The 12,419-nt window shown below is 38.1% G+C and overlaps 1 protein-coding gene across 11 annotated transcripts in view; it reads left to right on the top strand.

The window, feature by feature from the left end:
* Positions 1-11,707, top strand: part of LOC121591477 (homeobox protein extradenticle) — a 57,786-nt gene extending 46,079 nt beyond the window's left edge. For 10 of the 11 annotated variants that reach the window (XM_041912002.1, XM_041912012.1, XM_041912011.1 and 7 more), the window contains 5 exons: positions 5,690-5,842; positions 5,944-6,124; positions 6,190-6,300; positions 8,331-8,478; positions 8,556-11,707. In XM_041912002.1, coding sequence (XP_041767936.1) covers positions 5,690-5,842; positions 5,944-6,124; positions 6,190-6,300; positions 8,331-8,478; positions 8,556-8,837 — 875 coding nt within the window. In that variant the 3' untranslated portion in view covers positions 8,838-11,707. The remainder of the gene's footprint in view (positions 1-5,689; positions 5,843-5,943; positions 6,125-6,189; positions 6,301-8,330; positions 8,479-8,555) is intronic. The other variant, XM_041912013.1, reaches the window with a different exon arrangement.
* Positions 11,708-12,419: the final 712 nt, after the last annotated feature.

The following is a 12,419-nucleotide window of genomic DNA, read 5'->3' as shown; positions in this document are numbered from 1 at the left end:
TAGATTATTTAGGGCCGATCGAGGTGGTTAATTCGAGGCGCAAAGAAAAGCGTTACATTGCAGTATTCACCTGTTTAGTGACGAGAGCGGTGCATTTAGAAGTAGCGCACAGCCTTTCTACTGAAGCCTGCATTATGGCGATAAGACGTTTCGTTAGCAGACGCGGAGCTCCCAGCGAGATATTTTCCGACAACGGGACCAATTTCGTTGGAGCCAATAATGAACTCACGAAACAACTGGCGGACATCAACTACTCTTGTGCCGAAACATTCACCGGTGTTCAGACGAGATGGATATTTAATCCCCCTTCGGCACCCCATATGGGAGGCGCATGGGAACGGATGGTGCGAAGTGTTAAGGAAGCTATGCTAGCACTGGATGACGGTAGGAAACTGAACGACGAGATACTCCTAACCGCATTAGCCGATTCAGAAAGTCTGATCAACTCCCGACCGCTTACCTATATGCCGCAAAGCTCGTCAAATGCAGAAGCGCTTACACCCAACCACTTTCTGTTAGGGAGTTCGTGCGGAACCAAGGAGCAGCTGCGTCCCAACGTAGATTTAGCAGAAACACTAAGAAGCAGCTACAAACGATCTACAGCTTTAGCCGATGCGATGTGGGACCGTTGGTTGAAGGAGTATTTGCCAGCCCTGAACACTAGGTCCAAATGGCACGAAGATACGCGTCGGTTGAATGTTGGCGATCTTGTACTCATCGCTGAGGGTCCGCGGAAGAATTGGTTGAGGGCGAAGGTTGAGGAGACGATAGCCGGTAAAGACGGCAGAATAAGGCAGGTGGTAGTGCGGACGGCAAACGGCAAGTCACTAAAAAGACCAGTAGTTAAAATCGCTGTTCTTGATGTTGAGTGCGATTGCGATACAGTATAGGAAAGTTACCACCCTTCAAACACTTCATCTTTATCGTCACTGAGCAAACGCGCTATTTATTTAGTAAATCCTTGAAAGCGTAAAGGATTGACGGGGTGGAGTGTTGGCACGTTTGCCATGCGGTTTGTCAGCACATAAAATGTTTGTTTATAAAGATCGGTTGTCACTTGTCCATTCGCGATAATCCGGGCTGGTTATCAAACCGAGCACCAGGTGGCGTTAGACAGGAGGATAACACCGACAACAGAAGATAAACAGGGGGAGATTAGAAACTAGGTCACGGTCGAGAACAGGGGTCACCAAGGGTCATGCTATCTCGGTACGCAAAAAAAGGGCAGTACGCAAACGATCAGCTGAGAGACCGGACTATTTTTAAACCGCGCCTACACTCGAAAACCATTATTCGCTTGTGAAATCGCCGTTACAAAAACCCGGAAATAAAATTAATTGTTTAGTGAATTCTAAAACTTGTTTAGTGAATTCTAAAGCAACAGACCGGTTAAGGGTTATGATAAGTTCCATGGCCAGGTTTCTGACAAATTTTAACACATTCAGTCAGAATTCAATAATTGAATGCTTTTTTGATGGCATACTTTTGAATTGACCGCTCGATTGTTGGCTGACAGTTCAATTACAAAGCATGCGTTTGGATGGAAAACTCGGGTTTTGAAAAAATATTAAAATCTCATGGTATGCCGAGAAAAATTTCAGTAATTTTTTGTAACGAAAAACGTGCCAACTAAAAAGCACAAATTCAACAGTTGGCAGGGAATCGAAGTTCAAGCAGTGAGTTCAGACGTTATATGGGATTGAAATCAGTTCCAGTACTAGAACGATTTCTGAAAATTTTCAGGATGGACATGGGTTCTGGATTAGTCCCGGGATCGGTATGAATTTTGAATCAGTATATTTTAATGCATCCCTTGGAACTAAATGTCACCTGGCATTTGCATTGCCTTTTCAAAAATCCTTAACACACACCCTAAAGTTATTAAATACCCTCAAAACTATCTTACATAACCCTGTAACTGAGCCAAATTAACTAGTTTTAAAAAGAATAAAGCCAGTCAATTAACATGTTAGAAAAACCAAGTTTTTTTTAGTTTTAACAGCAGAAAGTGGTGGGGAACGGTATCAAAGGCGGCCTTGAAATCCGTGTAGATCGTGTCTACTTGCAAACCAGAATCAAGCGAGGGTATGACGTGAGACGCGAATTGCATTAAATTCGTGACCGTCGAGCGGTTTGGCATGAACCCATGTTGGTTCACGCTGATCCAGTTTTTTACCTGAAAAGAAATTACGTAGTGAACTGCAATTTCGAAAACTTTGCTATAAGCCGGTAGCAGAACTAAGCCACGGTAGTTTGACACGTCAGCGGAATTACCTTTCTTGAAGATAGGAGAAAGCCAGCCCGATTTCCATGAGGAAGGGAAGCAGCAGATGCGCAGGGATGGATTGAAAATGAATGACAAAAGAGGGGCTATCACCTCGGCCGTTTTTTTTCAAAAGTGAGGGAGGAATTCCGTCAGGGCCAGCAGAGAAAGAAGGTTTTAGTTTTGAAAGAGCTTCTGAAACAGAATGTTCATCGAAGCCAAAGCAGGACATCCATCAATCACATCTTGAGAGGTATACGAAAGACATTGAGATACGGTATTGGGTATTTGCGAGGGAGGGCTAAAAATGTAGGAGAAATGGTTGCGAAAAAGCTAGCAAATATCCTCCGGCGATGAGGCGTATACGGACTCTAAATGCATAGTGCTCGGGAGAGAGCTGCCTTTGCATCGAGCATTCATAAATTTCCAGAATGCACGGAGGTACCAGCGGAGGCGCGTCTGAAGGATAAGAATATAACCATTGTAGCGAGTGCGGTTAAAAAGACGATATGCGGCAGCTGCATATTTGTAACTTCTAAGAGCGTTAGCAGAACGGGTACTCCAGTATGCACGTTGGTAGCGGGATTTGTCACGCTTCAGGGACTTTAGTGTAGCATCAGACCAGGGAGGGGAACGAGGGGGATTGCGCTTGGGACAATATTGCGGGAGTGTGGATAAAAAGAGGGATATGAAAGTAGAAACAGCCACATTTACATATTTACAAGAGTAAAGTTGTGACCAATCTATATTACAGGATGGCATCGTAGAAGTGATACACCTATTCGAGTACCCTTTTTTTGTGTTTTCGGTCACTGTGTGTCAAACTCATGGGCATATTTTGACAGCTTAATTTGTTCATTATTTATCGTAAAAAACGTACACTTAGTGCTCACTTCAGTTTCCTCATGTATTATAATGGATTAAAGTCGAGAACAAATAGAAATCTCGCATTTGCATGGATTGACAAACATACAGATTGAGCAGAAACTGTCTCATCTCAATTTAAGTCGATTGTTCATCTATAGCAGAGGTCTCCAAACTACGCCCCGCGGGCCGCATGCGGCCCTCGAGAGCCTATTATGCGGCCCGTGGCAACTTTGTGAAGGTTAAAATAAATAGTTGATTATTGTGACTATTTTTAAAGAAAATGTAATTTCTACTTTTTAGATACGTAGATCAAGGATGAATAATAGAGTTTTGTATATTATGCTAGTATTTTCTTATAAAGACGAAATTGAAACGTTCGCATTAGATACAGGCAACGGAAAAATGGCCCTCAACATGATTATATGTGAAGCAATGCGGCCCGCTTACTGATAAGTTTGGAGACCCCTGATCTATAGGACCATCAATCGATACGAGGAGACAGGCATGGTTGTTCCAAAGAACAAACCGGGCAAAAAACAACATTTGCATTTGGACGGATTCAAGACACGGTTGTTAAAGATATGGGTGAAATGCCGGATGAAGTTGTGCGTGCGGCTTGCAACGATTTCTAAAAGCGCCTACGGGCGGTTATCAAGTGTAAAGGTGCAAGATTTGAAATAAATTGAGTGAAATGCAGGTTTAGTACCAATAGAAGCTATTTAAATCGATTTCTAAGAGAAATCAAACCTGGTGTCAATTTTATTACAAAAACAAAGTGTATCACTTCTACGATGCCACCCTGTAGAAAGAGAAGTATTTAATTGATTAAGATCCGTTTTTCTAAAATCGAGCGAGGGGGCGGTAATTAAACGAGAAGAGCTATGCTGAGAACGATTGCTGGGGGTAAGTGAACCTGTGATTCTAAGAGACAGTTCCAGCGGGGGGTGTGGGTCTATCTGTAGAATGGTAACTGAAGCTTGCGAGACGTATGTACATGTAGACGTTGCATTAGACTGATTTTTAGGGAAAGTAAAAATTAGATCAAGCTGAACTTGTCTGAAATTACTTACACTACTAAGCTGACTAAGGCTGTGGTAACGCACGATATCGTTGAATAAACTTGAAGAATGAGCTGATGAGGAAGGAACTAGGAGCGTCAAGAAGGCGGGAGCTGGGACTGGTGACGCGTGCCAAGTAATAGATGGAATGTTGAAATCACCGAACAGCAGTAAATGATCATTTTTCTTCATGCGCGAGATGATTTCGTCGATCGATGCATCTGACGCGTTAAGCGTGCTCGCATCGGCGCTGCTGGATTGTCAGCAGAGGGGGAAAGTTGGCGGCGCTGAATCGGTACAGATAGACGGAAGTGATTCGTGTACTTGGGTCGCATCTGGTGATTGCCTGGGCCGGGATGGCGGCAGCGGTGGTTGAATAAAATCCCGGCGAGCATTGCAGTCCAAAAATTCGCGGAATGCGAGGTGAGGGGGCCAAGAGCAGGGCGATAGAGCTTTGGCTTTCAGTGACAGGGGGACCCCGACCTTGAAAGATACAAAGGAAAGTCGCGATTCGTCAGCCCCTTGCTTTACCAATCGGATAACCATGACATCACTGGTGTTTAGACGAAATTTTACAAAGGTGGTGAAGTTGTCCGCTGTGACGTCAGGGCTGATGTGTGCGAAGTAGATCCAGAAACGAGGTTCGGAAACAGTAACAGTTTTGATAGCGTGATCATTGTTTGACGAACTTACAGTGCCATGTAATAGCGGGGGTTGCGAGTGTTTTGATCCCGCGACGTTTGTGTTGGTGCACCGGTGTTGATCTGTGTTGGTGCTAACGGTGGATAATTGCCGTCGTAGGAAATGTGAGTGTCATTAAATGGCCTAGGTGGGCATACATCACGACCTATACCCTGTTTAAGGCTGGAAATTGTGTTGTTGATATCGTTGCGTAGGAGATCTCTAAGCTCTCCCACAAGCGTGGATTTTAGGTGCTGCAAGTAAGGAATGACAGCACATCCTTTGCAATACCACTTTAGTTGGGGATTGCACTTTAGGTCCATTACATAGCCTTTACTGAGGCCTATACAGGTAGGATGGTAAAGACCGCCACAAGTGCCACTACAGGGAACGGCCTCGTCGTTTTGGGGGGAGGGGGGGGGGTCTAATCCAAAAGTCTCTGAAAGTCTAGCCCACAAGTGGTACAGGCAGGCCTTAACCAACAACGGTTATTGAGCCAGAAGAAGAAGAAGAAGAAGGTCTCGTGATTCAGTCGTACGAGTTAACAACATGCTCGTCATGGTTACAAGCCTCGAATGGACCGTGTCCCCATGCGTAGGACTGACTATTCTGCTATGCGTAATATGCCACTAAAAGCCAATAGGAAGGCCTTCGTCGACAGTGGTTGTTTTGCCAAAAGAAAAAAAGAAGAAAGTTAAAAAGGGAATTGTTCGTAAGTTTTGCGGAAAACTCTTTGGTATTATTTTATTTTAGATGGCGTATTTAAAGCATGTCTGCACTATTCTAACGAACTTTATGTTTTGAAACTTTTAATTTCTAGTTCTATCGCTGCGAAACACCCAAGAAGAAGAACCTCCAGATCCGCAGTTGATGCGATTGGACAACATGTTGATTGCCGAAGGAGTCGCTGGTCCAGAAAAAGGCGGTGGTGCAGGTGCGGATAGTGCCGCGGCAGCAATGGCCGCTGCCAACGGTAAGCCAAGTATATAAAATAGACGGTTGTTATTAATTGATTTTTTTCTTTTTCCCTTTTCTTTTTCTATTCAAAATATCTCTTTACGTACAAATTTTTAGATTTTTTGTCACAATCTGATCTAACTGGTGGACAAGACAATGCGATCGAGCATTCAGACTATCGTGCAAAATTAGCCCAAATTCGCCAGATTTATCACCAGGAGCTTGAAAAATATGAACAAGCTTGTAGCGAGTTTACCACGCATGTAATGAACTTACTAAGAGAGCAAAGCCGTACAAGGTAATTTAAAAAGATGATGAGACATGATTTTAGAGAACTTATCTGGCCATAATTTATCGTTACAGGCCCATTACCCCGAAAGAAATTGAACGTATGGTACAAATCATTCATCGCAAATTCAGCTCCATTCAAATGCAGCTCAAACAATCCACCTGTGAAGCCGTTATGATCTTGCGGTAAGTTTATTCGATAATGTCGATCATGTGTGAATAATTATCGATAAGTGTGGGTGAAGGATGGAGTTCCCTGCAATGGAACATTTCAAAGGTCAAGATTTGATAGCCGGCATCGCGAATAAATGAACACATTTTAACAGTCGTTTAAAGCAGTGGTTTCCAACCTGTTTAAAGCAGTGGCTCTGGTTTGTGAAAAATATGTTTATTTCACACACCATCACAGTATTACATTACTTTGTGAAAAATCCAATGAGTGATCAGTTGGACAAAGAACGGTGGAAAAAAGTAAATGAAATTTTTAAATCATAAAGATGCACACAAATTAAAAAGATTTCGAGCAGGAGATACTTTTCGAAACCTTCGATTGGTGGGAAATTAACTCAATGCGTTCGCGATGCCAATGTCGAGCATTTTTTGAACGACATTTCTTTTGCGATGCCGCCTGTTGTTAAGCTGTGTATTGAACGACAGTGCCATGAGACTGACTGAGCCGGTCTCTTGGTACAGTCGTTAACTAGTACGACTTAACAACACATCCCCGTCATGGGTTCAAGCCCCGAATGGACCGTGCCGCTATACGTAGGACTGACTATCCTGCTATGGGGGAATTCTATAAGTCAGTGAAAGCCAACCCCACAACTGGTACAGGTAGGCCTTGACCGACAACGGTTGTTGAGCCAAAAGAAGAAAGAAGATTTTTGTTTGAATGAGCTTTATTTTAGTAATATGGCTATATTTGATTATTGAGTACAAACAAGAAAGAATACATTTCGGCAGTTTGAAAATAAAACAAAATTTCCGTGAATAGGGTTCATTTAAAGAATCGTTTGATGATGCATAGCAAAATTGTTTTTATACCTTTTAAAGTTGGTGTTGGTTCAAAATTCAAGTGCGATTCGTATGCAATCGACTGATTAGTTTGTCATTCAATTATATTTGTGATATGTTTCAACTAATCACTGCAATACGACGATGTTTGATGTAGACATAAGTAGTACGTACTCTATACCATTTAGTGCCATTTCAATACATTTGTATGTAACGCATATAATGAAACTTGGGTGATAAGACACCCAACAATTTCAACAAAAGTCATCATTCATTATTTAACTAATGTATTTATCATCTAAAACAACAAATCAAATGATTTGAAAGAGCGTATTTTGAAACACCAAACGGAAAACAATATTTCGACCAACAGTTCGACCATACTGGTTGGAATACGGTTGGGTGCCAACCAGTGTTGTAAACTGTTTACATTTTTTTGACGTTCGCGGTAGGCTACTGGTCAAAATCATTTTTCGTACATAACATTCACTGTTGCCATGACACGACTGTTGAAGAACGACATTCATTTCTGTAGTTACTGTCAGTGTCTTTCCGATGACATGACTGTTAAAAAATGTAGTTTGAATATCAATTGACATTCATCTTGTAAATCCAGAACTGTCTGATGCCTTTATCGATCGTAAGTGACTGAAAAATTAAATATTTTTACTTGGCCAGTGCGAACATTAGTGTCTTCTTGCTGGAGTACATGAATTTTAAAGAAAAAATGTTACAAAGGAGAACGCGATGTAGTGCACTCGAAAATGATAGTCAAATGAATGTCGCGTCGAATCAAACGACATTTTTTCACATGACTGTAGAATGAAAGAGTGAAAACTGAATGCGAAGCTTCAAATCGTGTCAAAGTAGGCAATTTCATGTCGAAGAACGTCACCGCTAACAACACTGGTGCCAACTAGTGAACTAGTAAACAAACGGATAATTTAATTAAAGAAAATAAAAATTAAATTTGTTCTAAAACAAAAGTGATTTGAATTAAAATTTATTGCAAAGGCTATACTGAATATCTGTAAGACAATCATGCCAGAGTTTCTTTCTGTCAATGATACATCATTGGTTGAACCCAACTAAAAAAACCCAACCAGTAGGTTAGTTTGCATGCTTCTTTTTATTTTATTTGTAAAGCTCGACACATAATGTAAAGTACAAGCATTAATGTAAAATTTTCTGTAATATTTTAGCTCACGATTCTTAGACGCACGAAGAAAGAGGCGCAATTTCAGCAAGCAGGCTTCTGAAATTCTTAACGAATACTTCTATAGCCACCTAAGTAACCCTTATCCGTCAGAAGAGGCAAAGGAAGAACTAGCAAGAAAATGTGGCATTACGGTATGTTTTAATATAGAATAGTTACCTAAGTTAACACAGCAATGACTCGATTCAATAAATATTTTCTTGTTTTGAAGGTTTCGCAAGTTTCAAATTGGTTTGGAAATAAGCGCATTCGTTACAAAAAGAACATTGGGAAGGCTCAGGAGGAGGCAAATCTGTACGCTGCCAAAAAGGCAGCAGGCGCATCTCCGTACTCTATGGGAGGACCTCCTAGCGGCGCCGCAACTCCAATGATGTCTCCCGCCCCTGCGCAAGACTCAATGGGCTATTCATTGGGATCTGGTGGTTACGATCAGCAGCAGCCCTACGATGGTAGTATGGGATACGATCAATTACACCAGGATTTAAGTCCGTAAATTGATAGAGGATCAGTCGGGTATAAAAAAATCAATACTTCCGAACGCTACCGGTGCTGTTCATGGCAACAATATCAGGATTTTGTGTTTAAAATTTCGTATGCGTTATTTTTAACATTTTTACTACAAACATTTTGCAACTAAACAGCCACCGATACACACTAGAAATGAACATGGAATAGCTCTCGAAGCGTGCAAAATATGAAGTGTATCTTTAGTTTTACTTTCTACCTTAGAGTACATCACACATCAAGATGAGAACACAAGTATACGGATAAATGGCATTAAACTAACTTTGAAAATAAGTGAAATAAAGTGTGTTTTGCTGAAATAATTGGTTCCCGCATAACAATACAAATATTTAAAACGAAAAAACATTGAATTCATTTTACAAGGAACAAACGTTTCCAGCCTGCATTCAACGATGTTAATTAATACGATTTAGGACAGATATCAGGAGTAGTAACGATACTGCAAAGCAACTTATTTTATTCCTACTGATAATTGAAATGGAAAAAGTCGTATGTAATACATCACACTTATGACATGTAACTAATCATGAAGACATGTAATGAGTAGTAGAATTTGAAAATATTTGTTTCTTCGTACCCCATCCCTTGGCTTTGGTGGAGAATGGTATTTTAATTTCACGAATTACTATATAACGAATTCATAATATTGACATTATGAACCTCTTGGAATTCAATATATCTCACATTATGTGCTCTATTCTTTTGTTTTTGCAAGATGGATTGAAATGTGCGAATCATGCGAAAAATGTTTTTATAACAAGCAGCAAGGTTGAAATAAAATAGCTGGATTCTACTGTGTACACTTTACCCGATGTATAAAATTTGCCTGAACCTACTGATTCAGAATTCATGTATTAAATAATTTTTCCCGATCTATAATATGTGTTATTTATGATGTTACTATTATAATCTCATAAACTTAGTTTTTTACGCTGGCAGATTGAATGCATTAACATAATTTACATCAAAAGCCCTGCGTACACAGCAATAAAAATATTTTAAATCTTCGAGATTGCCACTATCAGCTGGCAATGAACCACAAAATACTTTTTTATATTTACTTTACAAAAAATATTTTTTGGATGATGTTTCAGAAAAAATAAACGCATACAAATACCATTTTCTTAATGAATTTAGAAGACAACAACATAAACTGCATAATTGAATACAGAGAGAAATGTAATCATAGAGGGATCTGGGAATCAAACTCACGATGTATACCTTTAGATAATAGGATTGCATAAGAACGATGATAGAAAAAGCAGCGCTACAATGGATGATGCAATAGCAATAGAATGCAACACGCTAGTTGAATGCAGAAAGTATAATGCGTCGCACCAAGGTTGGGAGATGATAATCTTATGTGAACGTGACACTAAATACAACAACATAAAAAGCTACATCGAAATTGAAAACTAGAAGATAAATACAAAATTCAACTATTATAAGTTGCACATATACCGAATTTTGCCAATCTGCAGGGAATCTATTGAATTAAAACTGAAGACATATATTTATCGTGTTTTATTTTGAAGGACTATTAAAAACTACGTGAAAGATTAAGTTCATCCTGCATGTGCATTATTTTAGCCGAAATTTGCTTAAATTCCTAATGGTTTGAATTACCGAGAAGTTATGACAGTATACAAAAGATAAAACTATCATTCATAGCATCGGATGATGAAGCACCTATGCGGGCAGTAAGCACCATGGACATTGTTTATGGTGTAAATTATATACGTAATTAAAAAATAATGAACTGTAAAGAATCTGCTTAACTTGGGGCGAAAACTTTCTACAACAAGGGAGTAACTCACGAACAAAAATTTTGCGTAGTGAAAAACGGCAAAAGAAAAATAAAACAAAATCTTCGGTAAAAGTTATAACACCTCGACAGTCGATTTTATTTCAAACCATATTGAAAAATATGGTTCAAAATATGGCTATCAATTCCATACTGAATGAAAACGCAATGGGACACACATTTATGATAATTTTTGTATAAGGCTAAAACTATACCACATATTAGTTTTCATTTTTTTAAATATTTTGTTTGCTTCTTTTGGAAGCGTTATATACATGTAATTAAACAATTTTGAATTTGACTATTCTTTTGAATCCTCAAACGTTTCTAAGCTACTTGCCAGTATTTGTGATGTGCCCATAAAATATGATCCATATTTTCTTCCCTCTTGGAATTATCGTTTCTATTAATTTTTTGAAGATGTGTAATTTCGCTGTAAACAATAAACAAACAGTACATTGTAAAATATTAGAAACTGATGTACAACTAGTGTACCAGCAAAAGTGCTGCGATCAATTGTGTGATTACAATACAGATGTAAATCCTGAGCAAATAATATAGAAGCAGCCAAAATCTTCAATTAACCATAGGCCGTAGCATTTTTTGCTTCGTTTGAGTAAAAAATCAGTGAGTAAATTATAGCAAAGAGAGCTTCCAATAGTCAAAAAACGGTTATTACCGTGATTTGACGTACGACGCCTCTTGCGAAATACAAACAGAAACAAGATAAAATACATCTGAAACGTCAACGACAATATACGTATGGAAAGTGTATGTAGATGCAAAAAAAAACTAGAAATAAATAATCTGCGGAAACAAAATCATTAAAAAAATGTATGAATGACACGTTGAATGCAAAAAGTGTTGGATCGCTTGAGCAGATGAAAAAAAATTGAGTTGAAAAAAATAATCATTTGTATACGAATTAAGAAGAAAATAATTTCAAGAAAATCTAATAATTTCTGCAAACACCGTAGACACCTTTGACAATAAGTGTGTCTACACAAATAAGTTTAAGCGTAGTGTGAACAGAATAAAAAAAACAAAAGGAACATGTTAAGAGGTCGCGAAATTAACATACATTATACACAATATTTTTATATTTATTTGCTACGGTTGAAATATACCTCAGTGCCGTTCATTGCACTCCGCGTTTTTCTGCACTAGCGTTGTGTGTGTGCATATATATAATGCATTATATAAATATATATATATATATATATATATATATATATATATCTATATATATATATCTAAATATATCTATATATATATATATATATATATATATATATATATATATATATATATATATATATATATATCTATATATATATATATCTATATATCTATATATATCTATATATCTATATATATATATATCTATATATATATATATATCTATATATATATATCTATATATATATATATCTATATATATCTATATATATATATATATATCTATATATATATATATCTATATATATATATATTTTTTTGTGTTTTGATATTCTACACATTTTGGTTATTCTTTTCATGTCATCTTCAGTACTAGTACTAGCTAATTCGAACAACTGCAACAAGATATAACATTCACACGTATAGATTGAATGAATTTAATGATGTAATAATCCGAACGAAAACGTTATTGACTCATAAAAATCACCATAAAAATCTCATTTTATTTTAAACAAAAATAGAAGAAAAATCTTACTAGTGTACAAAAGGATTTGTCTATTAAATGTG

The sequence above is a fragment of the Anopheles merus genome, chromosome 2L, assembly GCF_017562075.2.
Source record: "Anopheles merus strain MAF chromosome 2L, AmerM5.1, whole genome shotgun sequence".
Classification (NCBI taxonomy): Eukaryota; Metazoa; Arthropoda; class Insecta; order Diptera; family Culicidae; genus Anopheles; species Anopheles merus.
The sequence above is the reverse complement of the archived record's forward strand: the minus strand, read 5'-3'. Positions and strand labels throughout refer to the sequence as shown.